We start from the raw sequence: 20,721 nt of genomic DNA on the forward strand, positions 1-20,721 counted from the left end.
TAAAGTACTGTGGCTGCAATGCGCCATAGTAAGTAGAGGAGATAAAGTAATTTTTCTTCAAGGGAAGTAAATTCCTGCAGCATTTGAACCAAAAAGTGAACAAACAGAGTCCTTTGTTCTACTTCACTGTGTCCATTGTACCATAAAACTGTACAGTAATACAGCTTGGTATCGTGCTGAATAGTACTTGTAATATGAAAGCTTAGAATCAACTACCCAAATGATGGTTGTTTAATACTTAAAGGGGACCTATCATGCAAAATGCACTTCTGTACGTCTTTTATACATGAATATGTGTCCCCGGTGTTCCAGGGAACTCACCAAGTGTCAGAAAACACAACCCTCTCTATTTTCCTCCATACCCAAATATCTAAAAACGGCGCTGCAACGGATCTGATAAAAACTGATCCAGATTTGAACACTGTCCTGACGTCAGGACGGTGGCGCTAAGGCTATTGGGCCAACTCCACCAATCAGGAGGAGACAGCCACGGCCATTGCCGTTCGAAAAGCGCTGGAGACGCTATAGTACATATGCCAGGCCTGTAGGTGGTGCTGTTCTCACAGAATCAGCCCTTGCAAAAACAGAGCTAAAAAATGTCAAATTGAGCAAAATGAGGCATGGCTAAAATGCATGATCTGTTTGGTATTTTGAAAAAAAAAAGTATAAATATGCCTTATATAGGTATGGTCCTACACTATATTATTCAAATATAGCATGATAGGTCCACTTTAAGTGTGAGAATACATCCACGTGTTTCTCCAAAAGTATTTTTAATATTTATATAATTTGTAATGTTTATATTTTAGATGTTAAAAGGCAGTCTGGAGAGATCAAACTAATGAAAGAACGAGTCACTTAGATCATTAAATGGGCCACTGCTTCACATTTGTAATACTTGGCGCTATATACATATTTACCCAGCTCTTACAGAAAGAATATTTATGATCTACCTATAGCCCTAACAGAAGTGTATAAAAAAGTCTTCATGTGACAAATGTGCATGCAATATATAAAAAGAGAAAATAAACAAAGCTGTGGGGATTTGAGTTAAAGTGGCGGTGAACAGCTGCATGAGGCTCAGAGATATAGTATAGAATGGTAGCACAATGACTTATGTCTTTGGTCTCTGCACCACTTGACACCAGATTATTACGCTGCGGTTTAATACAGCCACATGCCATAAAGCAGAAGTCACACTGCATGCAGGGACGGAGCGTGGAGAAGCCCAGTGTCTCCTCTATTTTCTCGCTCTCGTCTCTCATCTCCTCCCAGGCTCTCCGGCGGGCATGCACTACTGAGTAGCACACAGACTCACACACACATCACAGAGAGCCCCCAGGGGCTCAGGTGCTTAAAGGTGAATAGAATCATATGGTCATGCTCTGTTTTAACTCTGCGTTAGCTCAAGTTTCACAACCGGAGGGGTTTTTCACACAGTCTTTTTTCTAGCTTTCAATCCATCCGTCTGCCAGTCACTCTGTCCTGTCGTCTGCCCTCCTGCAGCGAACCTGGCAGCGTACACCTGTTCCAGCCTAGGTCAGCCCCCTGAAACCCTAACCCACCATAAAGACTGGGAGAACTGACAGAAAGGTCAGAGGTCAGTCAACAAAGGAAACACTCCACCCCCTGACCGCCTGAGAAACAGTAGCCAGGTAGGTAGATCTGCAGCCGTTCACCAGCATCTATTTCTCTCTCCCACACTCATCTATTCACAGTGACATCATCAAAGCATTGTTTCTGCAGTCTCCTCAGGCCAGGGCAACCAATCACTCTCTCCCACTTATTTGTTGACAGCTATACAAATCCACAAGTGGGAAAGTTGGAAAAGAAGGCATGAGAAAATGACATGTGAAAACAAATGTTCATTTCACAGGGAGTTAAATAAACTCAGCTCGTACACTGTCCCTGACTTTCTGGCCGGGACATTTTATTTTTTCACAATGTGGATGATTAATTGTTCTTTCTTCAGTGCTTCAGGAAAAACTGATTTGTTACATTAACATAAATTCACTTATAACTCTGCACGTAAAGTGAATCAAGGGTCAAGCAAGGAACAAAGCAGAAACAAATCAAACATGAATTCAAATGAGTCGTTTGCAAGAATTACTGGTCCAATTATTTATTAACGGAACATGAAAAAAAACTGGCAAAAGGCCTCGTGGTACAAATTAATTCCTGCAGCCAAATTCATAGTCACACTCATACACACCATCCATAATAAGCTTGGACACATCGTGCATACATCAGCAGTGCACAGTGTTCGTGATTAGCAGGCGGTGTGCTCATTCTCTATCACTGAGATTTAACTTAATTAAACCTTCAACTCCATAGTGACCTGCACCTAAATGCAGTTTCCTTATATCCAGAGGGCAAAGGTCATCAGAAAGGTAAGGCCTGGCTGCAACTGACCTCAACCTCGGAAGGCTCAACTTAATCCAAATGTTAAACCGTCACAGCCCTGCAGGACGTTTTCTGTTAATCAGTCAGTGTACAAGTGGAGCTCACAAGGTCCAGGACTGCTTGGATATTCATGGGCCTCAGTATTTATAAGCAGTTGACTTTATCACTGACCTGCAGTTCGTGCAACATACCAAACCCAAAAATGTGTGGGCTTTTCATCTCTGGCTTAAAAATGATAAGAAAACTTCATATTTTTCCATATTCCAACCTTTTGTCTTATCAGTAAAGTAACTTCCATTGCCTTAGAGGGCAACAGTACATATTCTTGGCTAAAATATTAAAAGAATGACATTTTGGTGAATGTGCTTATCATTTTATTGCAGAGAGTTGGATGAAGAAATAGATACGACTCTCATGTTTACCGTATGCTAAATATGGATTTACAGCCATCAGTTGGTTAGCTTATAGCTTAGCAAAGAGACTGGGAAACAGTCAAAGTAGCAGTGTTCATCAGGAAGTGACTCCCCCTGGCAGAAAAATAGATGAATGCAATCTTGCAACATGTCTTCTCCACTCTCTTTTCTTCCTAGGTTTGAATCCAGTATAACAAATATTTGCTAATTACAGAGTTTTAGAGCTCCTAGTGTTTTGCTTTGGACAGAGCTATGCTACTGAATCTGTTTCCCCCTCCCCCTACTTCCTGTTATTATGCTAATCCTAGCTAATAAACGGCTGGCCCCAGCTACATATTGACCATACAGACAATCTTTGTGAGAAATCGCATTTCGAAAAATAGTTTTATTTGTAAAACTTGATCTTCAAGTATGGTGTGTACCTTAGCACTGATCCACTTCCTGGCATTTTTCATCAACACAATCAAGTCTTTTTTACTCCCATTCTCCCTGAATGTCATCTCTCTCATGGATCAGCGAATACAATTATGGTTAGTCTTTTCAGAAAACAGATATCAAGTAACAGAGCTTATGTCTAAACTGTGACTGAGGGGCTTGAGCTGCTGCAGCCCTGCCACGGGCGAGGAATTATAGTCCTTACAGGTTACATTGACTACAGGCTGCTGGCTCTTTACAAACTTAATCGCCAATTGTTGTCACGGACACTCTCTTAACTTTCCATGAGAAGGTTGATGGCACAGGCACAAAAAACCCTTTCCTCCCATTTCAGTTTCATCATAACAACACCAGAATATTAAACAACTCTGAGTGTCAGGACAGAGACAGAGAACAGTAAGCATTTATAGCAGAGTTTGGATCTAATCCAGAGCCTCTACTTAGAATAAGAAGCTAACTGGTTTCTTTGAAGTTGAGGTTTAAGTGGTTAAATGAGGTCTTTCTTTTTATCATACCTCACCTAGTTACTGTGTCCAGCCACAAAACAGTCTATAATTATTAAATCCAGACTGTCTGTTATTCACTACTGACGTCATTTATAACTGTACGTTTTAAATCATGCAAATTAAGTAGGTGAATTCCCTTGATTAGATCCAGTTTGGAGGTTATCAGTGGCTCTTTCATGCTTTCCTGTTTTTAACCATTTGCTCTTTGAATCAAATACAAAGGGCAATGACTGATGAAACCTAAGGGTGGTTCCTAAAAAACATAATTTCAGCAAAGTTAATTTAGGGTTGAGGCCTGTGACACAATGTCATACAATATTTGTAATTAGAATATCATTTCAAATTAAGTGTATATGGGCACTTTGGTTGATGTGCTGTTTAAATAGTTGGCAAACACAAGACTGTGTGCACAGTTGAAGCAGGGGTGTGAGAGGCAGGAAGCATGAAAAGTATTTAATTGCTGCCATTAGATATGAATGTATAAAGAAATAATTTGTCATCTCAAGTTTTTCAATGCTGGCCAACAGTTTCTTCACTTAACTTGGGGGTACAGTGTGAAGAGAAAAGGCCTTTACTTCCCTACATTTGCCCACTTGCAGGACATAGTGTAAGCAGGTTCCTCTAGACACAAACAGGAAAACACAAAAGCAGTGAACAGTGCACTTTCCCCTCTAGTAGTTTTCATGTAGAAAATCACATTCACTCTACCCAAACACTCGCTACTACTACTGTATTCAAACAATAAGTCTGCAGCAGGGTAAGGGGGAGAGGGATGTCTGGGGACCGAGTCGACTTCCTCTTCACAAAAACGGGACTGCAGGCGGATGGGGCGGGAGGGGAAGTGCGACCTCGGGTAAACAGTCTCCGCTCTCGTTTTTCCCATGAGCGCCGCAGACACAACAGTGGCCAAACCTTAGCAGGTATCGTGATCCCAGACACACCAATGGGCCACCTGAGTCGCCCTGTTGACCTTTTTGCCTCTGCCGAGGAAGCAATTTGGAAGCGATCATCCGTAACCGCGTCCATCCTATGAGGCCCAACAGGTGGGCAGCCCAAACTCACAAACACAATGGGTTTATTATCCTTCCATACCATAACCCTGGTTCAATAAAAGCACCCTGCCATCACCGTTTGACACCCCAGAATTAAGGCCCAATTTAGCCATCAACAAGTGCAAAATAGGGGGGTAAGGGGGCTGCTCCCATCTCTTTCTACAACACAGAGCACCTGGTAAAGGCCACAAAGTACTGCTGGAGGGTCTCACACTAAAAAGGGGAGGTCAGTTCCCATGGCAGATAATGGCAGTTAATGTGTTTACAGGGTGGACTTACCTGATACCTGAACATAGATCTGATATGCTCAGTACAAAGATTAGACCACACATGTCTGAAACAGAGGGTCCAGGTGCTTCAGAAATGCCCCTTGTTCCTTGTCTACCTGTCCCTGTAGGAACATTGGGTGCTGTGGGATTTGGGGTGAACCTTGAAGCGATGTAATCTAATCCGACTTTGGGTCTCTCTCTCTAAAACTGGACAACAGAGGAGAACCAGCCCGAGGGCAAACTTGGCCCGCCACTACAACAGTAGTCTCAGGGCCTATATTTAACAGCGGTGGGAATTGTGAGAGCAGCCATACAGGAACACATCAATGCACAGCGAAGGTCGACTGGGACTTAACTTCCTCCTCAGTCTCCAACTTGAGCAGGTCGCTCATTTCAACTCCCCCCACACCCAGCAGCAAAATAAAGAGATAAGCATTGTTTAGCCAAACAATGGACCACTTTCAAAGTCTCAAAAGCCTCCATTTTCACATCCATGGCTAGAATTTGAAGTCAAGCTTACAATAAACAACTTTACAAGTAGATGGTGAGAATTTCTTGGTATAATTATAAACCATAGAGAGGACCAAATGTCATTGTTCATAGATAACAGCCGTAAGAGCAGGTGCAGGTGGGGGAAAAAGGCCAAAAGACGTGCAACAGACATTTTAAAGCAGCTCACACTAGGTTCCATAGCTCTGCTTTGTGCTAAACAATAAGTGAAAGTATGCTAATTTCATGCGTTTTTTTTTTTTTTACATAATTTGACTTTTTGAACTAAGGATATCAGGATTCAAAACTTTTAAGTGTGAATAATTGCAAAAAAAAGTTAACATTTCATAAGGATATTGGCCTAAAAGAGTATGGAAAAGTTATGAAAACCAACCTTCAGTGAATTTTGGTCTGCCAGGGCTAGAGCTTGCTTCTTCAGCTCTGTGACTTTCTGTTGACATTGTTGGCAAAAGCCTCCCTTCTCCTCCGATTCGGAGATGGAAACCGAGCCGGCTCCTTCGGGGGGAGGCCGGCTGCTGCACCGCGCGTCCTCCGCCGAGTGAAGCCTTTTCCTGGGGGTTACCGGAGACTCTCCACCCGGACATCCCTCCACCTTCAGCATAAGGATAAGTTTGGTTAACCTCAAATGTGAGAATAACAACCGGTCTCACCTCCAGTTCGCCGAAGCGTGAGCATGAAACTGTTTGTTTGTACCTTGACGATACGTTTGAAAACAGAGCACCTGTCCAATGCGCACCAATGAGATGCAAGTTGTGCTGTTATTTTGTTAAGTATGAAAAACACGACTGAAACTACTTAAATATTGTGCAGTGACACACTTACAGTGAACATGCGGTTGTTAGGGTCCCTTCCATCAGGAGCTGATTTGCCCCCAAATGAGCTCATTCTCCCAGATCAAGGTAACACCCTCAGGAGAACGTCTTCGAGAGTCTCACAGGTTTATCGCGAAAAAAACGCTGGGCAGAGCCATAGGCGAGACTGGAGACCTGATTGGGGTTTACCAGTCATCTGTCTGATTGAACTGGACCAGTACCTACTGATCGAAAGCAACTGGTGAGTGTGTACCAGAAGTTTACAGCGGAGGATTTTTTGGGACAGGAGGGCGCTCAGCGGTGCGCAGGAGGCGGTGTTACTCTGAGAATGGGAGGGCTGAAGAAAACTTTGGTGGAAAAAGTGTGGGGGGGGGGACGACGACTAAATGACGATTATGAAGCCACTGAATCGTCTTTGTGATGAAACGTGATATAATTTTCTAATAATGTAAACCCCATTACATTACATACCTATTTCCTGTTGCTCTATAAGAGATCATCTGATTCCACACAGTCTGACAGTCACATGCTCTTCTATAAGCTTTTTTCAGCTCTAACCACCAGACTCCATGTTTTTATGGCTTCATAATACTATGATATTAACATATTGATTATTCCTGACTCTTTATTCCATATACTTGTATCTACAATGTAATGACATTTTAAGTATCCTTTAAAACGTTGTGATCTCCATTTATAATTGATGTGGACTTGAAAATTGTTTGCCTGCACAACAGGAGTTTTCACTGGTGGTCAGGAGAAAACAAATACCACTTTTAGAAAACTCCATGACAGAAAAGTCTCTACTCTTCAATAAGCTCATAACACTAACATCATTTTTATACTGTCCACAGTGTTGGCTGATTGTTCACACTAAGCCCTTTTACCACAGTAAAATAAGGATACATTGAGTTCAGGGTGCTTTACTCCTAATACTAATGTGTCTATCAGTCCATAGATAATTTTCTCATTAGGTTTTCCGTTTCAACTGTTGCCTCTCTTCAGCAGCACTGCCTCTGTGTGCTGTTGGTGTCTGGCGCCATCCTCTGGCAAAAACACAGAACAGTATCTCTCCAACTAAAAGGGTGCGGGCGGGGGTACTAGGTTAAATATTTAATAAGTACACTTTAAATATTTCATGTGGGTGATGTAAGCGACAGTATGCTCTAAAACATTTCTCTTTTCCTGCCCTCAAACGACCTATTTAGGGAAACCCATAGTCGTTTGTCCTCTGGTTGTCAAACTCATGCCGTATAACACATTTAAATGGAAAATATAAATAATAAAAATATTTATTTTATTGTAATTTTATTTTATTTTATTTGAAGAATTTCAAGTTGGGATGCAAAATACTCGAAGATTTTTTAAGGACACACAAATATGTGTGTTAAGACACAGCAACACAAGTAATTAAAAACATTTACAGTCCACAAATGGTACAACAAAGAGTTATTAAGAAAATATAAATCGGCTTGGTGTTCATTTTGAGCCTGTTCTAATTGAATAAACAACTTCTGTCAAACCTTTCAGTGGCATTTTGGCCATTACAATCATTAAGGATTTTAAAATGTAATTAATGGCAAAGACACTTTTTCTCGCAGGAACATTTGACTAAAAGTGATAAATGACACGCAGATATGATGGGTTAGGGTTAGGAGTAAGATAGGATGAAGTTAGTGAGCAAGAGAGGGCGTTGAGGATGCTGCGAGGCACTGTTCAGGGTCCTGGGTAACGGACAGGAGACGCACCTCAGTCTGTCTTGCCTCTTAAGCATCATCCTTTTCTATATTTGTTTCAATCATCACTTTAGGTTACTCTTACCTTGTTTTTTCTCTTTAGCAGATGACTTGTAAATCCAAATATGATATCGGAGTCAACGAAGAATGTCCCCAGGTCTATGACACTGGGGTTGGGCTTCTCAGCTCCGGGAGACCCCGATGAGTTTGGCAAAGCCATGTGGGCTGCGAGTATAGCCTAGAGACAATATTCCACTCTTTGGGAAACCTATTTCATTTGTATATCCATCTAAATCAGTTCTCTCGTACCCTCCAAAAAGATCCACAACGCTTTTTAATCCGGACATCCAGTGACTCACGGTGAGGGCTGTGTGCACGTGTGCGTAAAATCACCTCTCAGGTTTCCAGTAGTCCGAGAAGACAACAAAGCAATACAATCCATCCGGTATGCAAGAAAAAAGGTTCACATCCAAGTGAAATACTTTTTTTTAAGTCATCCCGAGGCTGGTCATGCCTGATCTCTGAGCGCTGGAGATCTGAGAGCGATGGAGCACCTTGTGCATGTGCTGCTCTGTTCTCCAGCATCTCTCTCCCTCACTCCCCCTTCTCCCTCCCTCTCTCACTCACTCACTCCCCCCTGTCAGACAGTGATGACCTGCTCTCCCACCCGATTTGCTGGTGCATCATTGTCAGCCCCCACATGAAGATGTAAAGCACAATGACAACCCTGGCAATAACCCCTAACGACAGATTCCCTGTAATATTCCTATAATATTCATGCAGGGGCTTATAGTGTGTCTGTGGCAAGCAGTAATGACCTCATCAGAGCATACTTTATGGTATGTCTTCCTCCTGTATAATATCCCTATACTGTAGATCCCTGCAGGATGAATGGTTATAGTGTTGCTTTATAGCATTGTATTTTCCCAAGAGGAAATCTGACAGGAGACACTTGATTTCTTATTGATGATGAAGATCAACTGAAGGGGTAGTTCATTTGTTCGAAATAAAAATAAAACTGATTTGATTTTAATATTCTTTGTAGCAGACTTTATCCAAATCAAATAAAAATGTGCTTTGTGTGACTCGAGCATATTTCATAATTTAAGGTTTTGATGTTAAAAAATGCATATCTAAAATCCATGATTGCCAGTCGATATTCAGTGAATAGACTTCACCACAGCAGGCCGAGGTTATATAGAATAATTGGTAGTTGCATTTGGTTCAGTATAGCTGATGTAATTAGGCTACCGTGCAGTATTGAAGTCAATGTGAATTACTGTGTTTTTAATGGGAAAACTGAATTAAAAACATGTTTCACATTATGTCAGTTCAGTTTGCATTTGAACCAGTTTCTCCTGAAGCTCAACAGCAGAGAGACAGGCTGTAGTGATGATGTCATCCACACGTGGAGCTGCTCCACAGACAGTGTGGGCCAGTATACAGCACCATGGTGAGACATGTTTTAGATTCACAGCTGGAAAACTGCATTCAAACTCATGTTGAAGGTGACAACAAAATAAAAAACCGTTTATGTGGTTCAGAGCTTTTGAACAGAAGGCAACTTAGTTTTGCACCATGATGCCGGAGGACTCCACAGACACAGCTTTTTTTAAATGTTTAAAATCAAAGCAGGAGATGCTGAGATATCCTGGCTTTCAGTTTATTTCTACACTGAAAAAACTGATTCTGACCCCTTTTAGATGTTACATGTTTTAATCTAGCCTTTTTTAATAGATTTGAATGTGTTATAGCATCCTTCTTATCTTTTTTAATTAATCTTAACATATTTTGTCACTGTTTAAAACAAGTTCATTTCATTCATTTAAAAATAATTAGAAAAAATTATGTACCATTTAATTACCACATAATACTGTCCTGTCTGCGCATGTGCATACACAAGCAGACCGCCACTTTTCCCTCCATTTTCCATTCGGAATCGGAAGGACAGGACTGCCTGTGTATAGCTCCGCTGTCGTGAGGTGAACATTCTCCACGGCTCTCCGTTTTAAGTAAGTAGGCTAGCTAATTTATAGCATTGGGTGTATTATATTATACTTAAATAGGTAGCTTTTTGATAGATTAACATTAGCAAACGTTAACGTAGGCCTACAGCAGCTAGCTAACTGTTAACCTAGCTTAGTTGTGTAGTAATGTTTAAGTAATTTAAATGAAGTGTAACATGCATCATTAACATTATAAGATAACTTAATACTGCTCTCAAGTTAAATACGTGTTAAATTCAATCTTTGTCTTGTTAGACTTTATTATTAGTTGTTGGCTAATACAAGTTGAATGTTAAACTGCCTGTTCCTATGGCTTTTTTTTTTTGTAGCTTCAACTTCCCCGCTGCCCGGCTTGTATACTGGCCATGCTGTCTTCCTGACCGACTGTAAGTATGTTTTATTTTATTCTTATCACTGTGGTAATATTAGGACACAACTAAACATATGAAATCACGTTGGTAAGGGTGCTTTTGGTAACGTTACTCTCTGGCGGCAAGGGGTTAATGTTACCGCGGCTAACGTTCATATCTTGGTCTTATAAGCGCTTTCACACCGGACCGGAGTACTTTCCCCCCCGAACTAGGGGGGAGGGGGGGTAGTCTTAGTTTCGCCAACACCGTATATAATATGCTATAAGACAAAATGCGTCTATGATGTATTTTCGATCTTTCCAATCCAGACGAGAGATCTTTCTCTCCCCCGTGCCCCGTCTGTGTGCGAGGGGGCGGGGCAGTTTACACACAGGCGGCTGCTACATGCATTCAACACACGGCGGAGAGAGAACTAACCGCTCCGAGGTGTGTTTAAATGTTACCCGTCTTGAGGTGGACTCTTTGCCAAAAGTGAGAAATAATTGATTGGTTTTGGCTATGGAATAGAATATTGTAACGACCCGGTATAGGGTGCTGTGTGGGTCACTCAAGCATCCCCGGCTCTCTGCCAATCACAGAGCGGCACAGTAATGCTGGTCGGCGTGCGGGCACTGTGGTTGGGGGAGCAAAGGGTGTGTGTGTGTGTGTGTGTGTGTGTGTGTGTTGTGTGTGTGTGTGTGTGTGTGTGTGTGTGTGTGTGTGTGTGTGTGTGTGTGTGTGTGTGTGTGTGTGTGTGTGTGTGTGTGTGTGTGTGTGTGTGTGTGTGTGTGGTGTGTGTGTGTGTGTGTGTGTGTGTGTGTGTGTGTGTGGTGTGTGTGTGTGTGTGTGTGTGTGTGTGTGTGTGTGTGTGTGTGTGTGTGTGTGTGTGTGTGTGTGTGTGTGTGGTGTGTGTGTGTGTGTGTGTGTGTGTGTGTGTGTGTGTGTGTGTGTGTGTGTGTGTGTGTGTGTGTGTGTGTGTGTGTGTGTGTGGTGTGTGTGTGTGTGTGTGTGTGTGTGTGTGTGTGTGTGTGTGTGTGTGTGTGTGTGTGTGTGTGTGTGTGTGTGTGTGTGTGTGGCCTGTTTCCGACTCCTATTGTGGAACGTTACAATATCATCATTTAATGTCATTATACATGTACAATGAAAGAAAAGCTTCTCCCTTTTAAAAAGGTGCCATCAAGTGCAATAACAGTTTAGCATGTAAGGGTGGTAACACAGGCAATTTGTCTAAACATTTAGCAAAAGTGCACCACATCCAGTAATATTTAGGCTCTATTTAAAAAGAAAAACGTAACATTGTTTGTCACAAAGAATTTTGTAGGATTTTGAGTCATTGGCCTAACACAAGTTAGTAATCATTAGCAATCAATTACCTTTTTTCATTTACCATTATTATTTTTCATTTCTGCTCATCTTTATTTTTATTGCAGGTTTTTCTATCTGATGTTGGTGTGATGTAGAACAGAACCTTACTCTTTGGGGACCTCATGTTGTTTTGGTAAGTCAATTTATCAAACAAATTCCTTACTCTTCAAGTTTTGAGCAAACTATTAGGATTTTCGTTTAGTTCACTCTGCTTAGAGATCCAAATTATTTGTAGATCACCATGACCCAAAGGTGACTGTGAAACACCATCACTAATGTTTGATTCCCCCCCCCCCCCCTTTTCTCTCTTTGGTGTTTGTCTAGTTTATGTGGCAGTGTAAAGACTGTGGCGCTGAAGTGTCTAAGCGATCACAAATTCTCAAACATTACAGACTAAAACATAGTCATTTTGGGCGTGGCCATCATATTAAGTGTATATATCCTGATTGTCCATGCATTTTTAAGGCTTGGAATACTCTTTTGGTACACTTGTCAAGGAATCACACCAATACCTCAAAGCCCTCTGCTGACATATTTACTACATTTTCCTGTCATCTATGTGGCTGTAGTGAACTCGGAACAGAACGTGATTATTTTGTGCACATAAGCCATCATCTGAGAAACAATGAGACAGTCACTTGTATGTTTAAAGGCTGTGCATACAAATCCAACATATACAGCACCTTCAAGTCACACAAAAGACGGAAGCACAGCTTGCATTCATTGGTAGATTTTAAGGACGGTGTTGTACAAGGAACTTGTGTAGGTGAAACTGGAGAGCCTGGTGTTTCAAACAATGAGGACATTTGCGATGAAAGTCAGTTTGATGATGTTGATTTAGATACGTCGAAGGATCAGCCAGAAATAGAGCAAAAAATTGCGGCAGTGTTATTAAAGCTGGAAAATATTTTTCATGTGCCAAGTGCTGCAGTTGATGAATTGCTGGAAGAATTTCAATATTTGTTGAGCACAGCATCTTTGTGTAGTACAAGAAATGTGATCCATGACACACTAAATAGTTACAATCTACAAGTTGACCAGTCGGTCATTGAAGAACTTGCATCTGCTCTGTGTACATCTAATCCTGTGTACAAGGCTATTGGTAAAGGTTGTCCTTTGGCAACATCCTTTAAACGCAAGCAATACTATAAACACAATTTTAAAGTTGTGGAACCCATAGAATATATCTTGGATGAGAAAGATAAAAGAACGCTACAGTATGTTCCACTATTAAAGTTTTTGCAGCAGCTTTTCACTGATGGTCACATTCTTAACAAAGCATTAGACAGTCAACTCATATCAGAGGATAGAGGAGAAGAAGTGGTATACAAGTCTTTTCGAGATGGTTTGTTTTTCAAGGATAACCATTTTTTGTCAGGAGGTGAATTGCGAGTGTTACTGAATTTGTATGTCGATGACTTTGAGATTTGTAATCCGCTTGGCACATCTCGTAAAAAGCACAAGATCTGTGGCGTTTATTGGACTCTCAGCAATTTACCACCAGGTTGCCATTCTTCGTTATCTTCTATTTATTTGGCCTTACTCTGCAGGTCTGACGATGTGCGAACATATGGCTATGAAAGGGTCCTAGAGCCCTTGTTGAGGGATCTTGTCATTTTGGAAAGTCAAGGTATTTTTATTGCACAGCTTGGAGATTGTGTTAAGGGCACAATACAGTGTGTCATAGCTGACAATTTGGGAGCACATGGAGTAGCTGGATTTCTTGAGAGTTTTTCAGGTGGGTACATTTGCCGTTTTTGTGTGGCACAAAAGTCTGAAATTCAGGAGAGGGAAGTGAGTTCAGGTGCATTTACTCTCCGAAGCAAGGAGATGCATGAAACGCATGTCAGATCAGCACAGGAAAATCAAAAACATTGTTATGGTGTTAAAAGAAGTTGTGTTTTCTCTGCACATCTTTCTCATTTCAATGTCTGTACTGGCTACCCTCCAGATATTGCACATGACATCTTTGAAGGCATATTACCAGTCGAGTTGGCACACTGCCTCAATTTGTTCATTTCCAAAAGATATTTCACCCTTGAAAATCTCAATGAGTCCATTAAGAAATTCCCTTACAAGTGGACAGACAAGAGTAACCGTCCTCATGCTATTCCCAGGGCATTCACGGTGAAGAAAACTATTGGAGGAAATGCTCACGAAAATTGGAGTCTTTTACGATTGCTTCCATTTTTGGTTGGACAGTTGGTGCCCCCAGATGAGCCAGCCTGGCAGGTCGTTTTGGACCTTAAAGATATCGTCGAACTAGTTGTTGCACCAGTGCACACGACACAATCCATTGCTTTCCTTGAAGCCAAGATTTGTGACCATAGACATAGGTTACAAGAGGTGTTTCCGGGTATAAAGATCTTGCCCAAACATCATTTTGTGGAACATTATCCACAGATGATCCGGTCTTTTGGCCCACTAGTTGGGATGTGGACAATGAGGTTTGAGGCGAAACACAGTTTTTTTAAGCAGGTAGTCCGCCACACACGCTGCTTTAAAAACATACTCTTGTCCCTGGCGGTGAAGCATCAGTTCATGATGGCATATCATTTGGAGTCAGCCACAACCGAAAAGTCTAGCCTGACTGTCTCAGCTGTTTCAACGGTCTCTGTTGATATTTTGCATCAGGATGTACAGAAGGTCCTACAGCTGAGAGACCCTGATATTGCTCACATTCAGCTCACAAAGAATGCATCTGTTAATGGAGTGAACTACAGGGAGGGTATGGTTATTGCTCATGGCTCTGCTGGTGGCTTGCCAGAGTTTGCAGAAGTTATCCAGATGGTTGTTGTGGAACAGAGCTTGAGCTTTATTGTTAAAGAGCTGAGTGCTTGGTATAGGGAGCATTTTAGGGCATTTGAGTTATGTCCCACGTCACAAGTCTCTCTCATTCAACTTGGCGCCTTGGTAGACCAGTACCCCTTGGCAGATTACAGGATTGGAGGACGGCGAATGGTGACACTTAAACGATTCATACACATAAAAGGTTAGGACAGTCATTTGTGTTGTGTTCATGTGTTGCATGAGTTGACATTAAGACACTAAATATGGTAACAAGAGGGTTGCTTTACAGGAGGATTAATTTTGTTTTTAGTCAAATTGAAACTATAATCCTTGTGGGAATTTTTTTATGGAAGGTATCCAGTCCTCTGACGTCTTCCTTAGCTAAATTACCCTCATGTTGCCATGTATTATAGAAATGTGCATGTTAATTAAACTTACCTACTCTAACTTTGTTCATAATAAAAGTGTATACTTAAGTAACAACATTGTCAAATATTTATTTAACAACATGTTGTTTTGTGTCTTTTAACAATTAGATTGAAGAATGGCACGACATCTGAAGTTGAGGGTCATTGTGGACACGGATGACTGTAGAAGACTTGATCTCCATTCAGGAATGCCAAAAACTCTGACAGAGTTACACGATACAATTTGCCAAGCATTTGGAATTGAAAGAGACTTTCGTATTCAGTTCATGGATCCTGACTTCAATAATGATTTCATGAATGTTACATCAGTACAAGACATACAGGACCGAAGTACGATCAAGGTGGTGTACATACTTGATGATGTGGGTTCGAGTCCATCTTCTTCAGTGCAGAATGCTCCCAGCACTCCTGGATCATCTGGAGCACCAGTAAGCAGGCAAACATCTTCCAGTGTGTCGTCATTATCCTCAACAAACTCGGATAGCACCATTATTCTGCCACGTACAGACACTGAACTGAGAACACGTGCATGGCCACGCAAATTCCCCATTCCTCTCTTTCCATACAATGTAGAGGTGCAGCTTCGACGTGGAAATGAGAGCTTCAGAGAAACTGGCACTCGACTGCAGATCACACCAGGGCTGAAATCGGACATCTTGGAGAAGCTAGCCGAGGACATTTTCCAGTATACGGCATATCCACAAAATCTCCAAATAGAGGAGGTAGCAGGGGCACTCGTCCAAAAATGTCCCTGTTTGAAAGAACCATCTGCCACTGGTTACTATGGCTGGATGATTAGCCTAAAATATAAAATGGCTAATTACAGGACAAAGATGCGAAACCTTGGCTGTCCAGAAGTGACTGTAAATGCTTTGAAAAACAAATCAAGTGATGAATGCATCCCAGCCAAAAATGTAAAGAAACCTAAAAAGGCTGAAGTCAACTATTGTCCTTCACACCCTGCTGGCGAAACAGATGAAAGCCTAGAAAATCTGAGACTTGAACTATTGAATGATGTCAGACAAAGAAGCAATGCACCGTGTGTAAAACAGAAGATGTCCAAAACATTCTCCTACAGAAGAAAAGAGGTGGTGCAGGGAAATCTATCTGCTGGAGAGTTCAAAGCCAGGTGGCCTGCACTTTTCCATATTGATGAGGTAAGTTATATATTTCACATGGTGAATGTATGGTGAAATGTCTATTTATCGTACACATTGAGCTGATACAGAGCAACATGATCATACATTTGAAATGGTGTTTCTGTCCATCTGATAAGTCCAATATTCACTATCTTTTAGCTCTGTTTTTGCTCTCCACCAACTCCTTAGTAAAGTATTTGGCTCTTTAGCTGCTCAATGTTCCGCTTTCCTCACCAGCTATTCTCTAACTGTATCTGTCTGCTGTTTGATTGTCTGAAGAAAACAGCTGCTGCTGGAATTGGGGTTTTCACTTTATACCTCAACATTTTACCCATTGTCAATTAAAAAAAGTATTAGCAAGGTTTAAACAACCATACAGTTTACAGGTCTAGTTTTAATTCCTTGCAATTACCTTAGATTAATAGAAATACTTTGGTTAGAACACACTGTACACCAATACACATCTCATCAAGGACTTGGTTAAAGAGGTCAAAATGAGAATCTATCCTTTAATTATATAGTAGATACAAAATATCATTACACCAATGGCTGAATGTGCTCTTTGTCTTCTGTCGTTTTGTTTTTGCATAACAGATACATGCTGAATTCCAGCGCATATCAACTATCCCACTTGAAACGGCCTTCATGGCGCAGTTGGACAGCCATCTACCTCAGCTGACATCTGTCTTCCAGAAGAAGGGAGGAGTTGTTGGCCAGAAACTAGCCAAACATCTGGCGATTTTGCAAAAGGTAAATGTGTGTATACACTGTTTTATACAAATTGTCATATACTCTGTGGAGCAATTTTATGAAATGTACCTGTCTAGTACCGTATAGAGCCCCATTTGCCTAACAACAGCCTGGATTACTTGCCAGGTGCAAGAATGCAAGACACTTTTCTAAGGAAATCTGATCTTAATAATGCAATAGTGGCATACTGGTTAGAGAAGCAGGCTTGTGACTGTAAAGGTGCAAATTCAATCCCCAGGTGGGGAAAGTGAAAAAGCAGAACCTGCCTTGAGCAAGTCACTTAATCCTCAGTGGCCAACAGATCAGACTGTGTTTGTACTTGGCAGATTCCAGGTGTGAACTGTGAAGAACAGAGCATTGCTCTTGGTGAAAAGTCCCTGGATGAGTAGAATTAGTAAACAGTGCTATCGCCCCAACACATTCAGACCTCTGACATTGTAATACATTTAAGTCACAATTCTTTAACATACTTTAGGTCAGTCCATTTACATGTATAATGAAGTCATTGCAATATTGTTATTATTGATGTATTTAGAAATATTTTAATTGTAATTTTTTTACACAGGCAACAAGTGATGTTAACCTTAAAAGGGAAGCAATCCTCAAGGCACTTTGCATCCACCTTGGTGAGGATGATGGACATCTCATTCGGGAGTATATGGTGAGTCATTGTAATTGCATTTGCCAGTCACATGTAGTGTTTTAAGATCCTAGTGTCAGGCATCAATTTTAGATAATTATTTTTTACCTTATAAGAAGCATGAAGGTTGAGCATATTTATATGTATGAATGTTGATATTCATCAACAGACTAAAGCATTTCAAACCATCACCTTGTTTCTTTATACGATGAGGTTGGCTTTATTCATTGTTTTTCTTATTGTCCAATGGAAAGACCATAATCAACAATGTCTTAGTCCACCTGTCAATCCTCTCTGACTTCTGACACTCATCACCAAGCTTATTGGGTCGTACGTAAATCTTTAAAAACACCTCACACATATTTAGTTTGATTCAGAAATATATACAGTATGACCAGCTTTGTTTTAAGGGATTAATAGGTATGTGAGCAATATTACAAAAAATGTATAAGATAAAGTATGTCATTAAAATTACATATATTGAATGAATACATGTTTTTTCTTTAAATATACAGGACATCGGAGGAGATGACATCACCAGAGACCTGCAGAAATCTACCATGGGCGTATACGTCATCAACAAGGATGGTGGAGAACCTGGACATTATGACGACGTTGGGATTTTTGTTGAAGGACTAATCATTCTGGACAACATTGGATCTGTAGCCCGAGCTTGTGCCATCATGCTGGGAGTCATCTATACACTGAACATGGCTTACCCCAAAGAGCTAAGGTACTACTATGAATTCATTCAGAAAGTGCTCTTGCAAATGGATGGTGAAAGGCTTTCCCCCAAAGTCCTTGGACTGAAGAACAAGATACATGCTGGACTGTAGGATTTCTTCAGCCGCTCTTGTGAACCGATGCCACTAAAGCATTACAAAAACACCAGTCAAACCTCAAAGGTTGGGAGAAGAATGTGGAAATGTTGATGGACTTAGAAGACATGTATTACATGTATTAATGTGTAGGTTATATTCTCCTCAGCTGTGTAAGTCACATGCTTCATGTTACGTCAGGATTTATTCTCTGTCTGTTTCCACTGCACTTTGTTGCATTTCGTTTTTATCGAAACGGCAACTTTTTCTACCTTAGCCAAGCGTAAAACATTTTATTTTTTATATTGGCAATTTACATCTATAGTTCTGGAGAAGAATGTAAAAATATTACATGTATTAATGTGTAGGTTATATTCTCCTCAGCTGTGTAAGTCACATGCTTCATGTTACGTCAGGATTTATTCTCTGTCTGTTTCCACTGCACTTTGTTGCTGTCATGGCCTCCACCTCTGCCTAGTCTGTCTCTCCCCATGCGTGTGTGTGTCCACAATCCAATCACCTCTGCTATAAGACTCCGGCCCTGACTCCTCCACTTCGCCATATCGTAGACTCTGTAACCACAGTCAGTCACGTCTCCTGTGCCTGCAGCTTCAAGCCAGCCTGACTCCTATCCTGTCTCCAGACCACCTCCAACGTTGGACCCTGTCCCGCTCCTCCAGGCTCTTCTCCCTGCACTCTCCAACCTGGTCAGACCTCCGTTCCCTTGGACTCCGTCTAGCTTCCCTGGCTCAGACCCCCCTGCCCAGTAATATTCAATAAACGTTATTATTGTGTTTGAAACTCCTGCCTCCTGTCTCTGCTCAGCTCCTGGGTTCCCTGCTAGCCTTAACAGTGGCCAGATTGTACTGTTAAGGCTAACAGGGAACCCAGGAGCAGAGAGTTTCAAGCAAAATAATAACGTTTATTGAATATTACTGGGCAGTAGGCAGGGGGGTCTGGGCCAGGGAAGCTAGACTGAGTCCAAGGGAGAGGGGAACGGAGGTCTGACCAAGTTGGAGAGTGCAGGGAGAAGAGCCTGGAGGAGCGGGACAGGGTCCAACGTTAGAGGTGGTCTGGAGACAGGATAGGAGTCAGGCTGGCTTGAAGCTGTGGTTACAGAGTCTACGATATGGCGAAGTGGAGGAGTCAGGGCCGGAGTCTTATAGCAGAGGTGATTGGATTGTGGACACACTCACACACGGTGGAGGCCATGACAGTTGCATGTTTTATTCGAATCAGAAGATGTTTTGTGTAAGACACATGCTTCATGTTACGTCATTTTGTACAAGATAATAAAGTAAGAGTATGTATCAAATATGATGTTTGTTTTTTATTTTAATATATTGAAAGTTAACATAGTAATAATGGCTGAAAATGTTTAATTAAATTCAACTTAATTTTTGTATGTAGAAATTAAACTATTGAATTGATCTGAATGTACAAAAAGAAAAAAGGTTACTGTTACATAATCCATTTTAGTATACTTAACATGGGTTTAGTGAGTACATTTTACTCGGAATAGTTGAGGTGAAAATTATCAGTATAATTAAATTGAAATTACTCAAAATAGTTTAACTGAAAATTATCAGTATAATTAAATTGAAATTACTCAAAAATAATAAGTACAGTGAACTTAAAAAATAAATCTGGATTTAGATAACTTTGTTTTGTGCATCCACTTACCTTAATAAAATTAAGTAAATTCAACATAACAATTTTTTCAGTGTACAAAAAACACTACATGTTCCATGACGCATCAAACCTTCCCTTGGTAAATGCCCATCATTCAATGTCCTTTCAATGTTGTAACCCAGGCTTTATATTATATAATTTATAGAACTTTCATTCATGTAATTCAATGTTTCTGGATTTCAAAAGGGCAGGTTACTGAGACAGAAACAAAAGTTTGTGCTGCTTTCAGAAGTTTCGTTTTTTGAGAAGGTCAAAGATGATTAAAAGAATACAGATTTACCCACACAACAATGATGCTTTGAAAGCAGAGCAGGGGGGGTAAATAATAAATATTTTAAGAATGAATACATTAATTGTTATCCCACAAAACACTCCTCAAACCACGCGACTCATCACCAACACTCTCACACACACACACACACACACACACACACACACACACACACACACACACACACACACACACACACTGAGAGGGGGGGGCAGGGGTTGTCAGCAGACCGATAATTACAATCCATAGTAAAGATGATTTACCACGACCGTCACCCGGCCCTCCCCACAGGAGGAGGTCTGGGCTGGGTCTCTCCCCGGCCGCTGATGAAATTCC

General features: G+C 41.1%; 2 protein-coding genes across 4 annotated transcripts in view; one reads left to right on the forward strand and one right to left on the reverse strand.

Moving 5' to 3' along the window:
• Positions 1-6,473, reverse strand: part of kif26ab (kinesin family member 26Ab) — a 68,586-nt gene extending 62,113 nt beyond the window's left edge. The window contains exons 1-2 of the mRNA XM_034126204.1: positions 6,411-6,473; positions 5,962-6,180 (exon numbers count right to left, since the gene is read on the reverse strand). Coding sequence (XP_033982095.1) covers positions 5,962-6,180; positions 6,411-6,473 — 282 coding nt within the window. The remainder of the gene's footprint in view (positions 1-5,961; positions 6,181-6,410) is intronic.
• Positions 6,474-9,815: 3,342 nt separating this feature from the next.
• On the forward strand, positions 9,816-18,749 carry LOC117479205. Of its 3 annotated transcripts, none has more exons than XM_034126218.1 (7): positions 9,816-10,148; positions 10,472-10,528; positions 11,923-11,990; positions 15,184-16,232; positions 16,809-16,970; positions 17,530-17,625; positions 18,120-18,749. In XM_034126218.1, exons 4-7 carry the CDS (start codon positions 15,192-15,194, stop codon positions 18,438-18,440), a joined length of 1,620 nt encoding a protein of 539 aa, XP_033982109.1. In that variant the 5' UTR covers positions 9,816-10,148; positions 10,472-10,528; positions 11,923-11,990; positions 15,184-15,191; the 3' UTR covers positions 18,441-18,749. The 3 variants fall into 3 exon arrangements, with proteins under 3 accessions (XP_033982109.1, XP_033982123.1, XP_033982115.1); XM_034126232.1 differs by having other exon boundaries at positions 16,809-16,964; XM_034126224.1 differs by lacking the exons at positions 9,816-10,148; positions 10,472-10,528; positions 11,923-11,990 and adding an exon at positions 14,050-14,849.
• The last annotated feature ends 1,972 nt before the right edge of the window (positions 18,750-20,721 follow it).

The sequence above is a fragment of the Trematomus bernacchii genome, unplaced genomic scaffold (assembly GCF_902827165.1).
Source record: "Trematomus bernacchii unplaced genomic scaffold, fTreBer1.1, whole genome shotgun sequence".
NCBI classification, from domain to species: domain Eukaryota; kingdom Metazoa; phylum Chordata; class Actinopteri; order Perciformes; family Nototheniidae; genus Trematomus; species Trematomus bernacchii.

What these genes read in the sequence shown, in the direction of transcription:
- LOC117479205 (XM_034126218.1), top strand. Translation starts at nt 15,192, where the DNA reads ATGGCACGACATCTGAAGTTGAGGGTCATTGTGGACACGGATGACTGT. An exon ending in CGATTTTGCAAAAGGTAAAT is followed by an intron (nt 16,971 to 17,529) that starts GTGTGTATACAC and finishes TTTTTTACACAG; the next exon opens with GCAACAAGTGATGTTAACCT. An exon ending in ATCTCATTCGGGAGTATATG is followed by an intron (nt 17,626 to 18,119) that starts GTGAGTCATTGT and finishes TTAAATATACAG; the next exon opens with GACATCGGAGGAGATGACAT.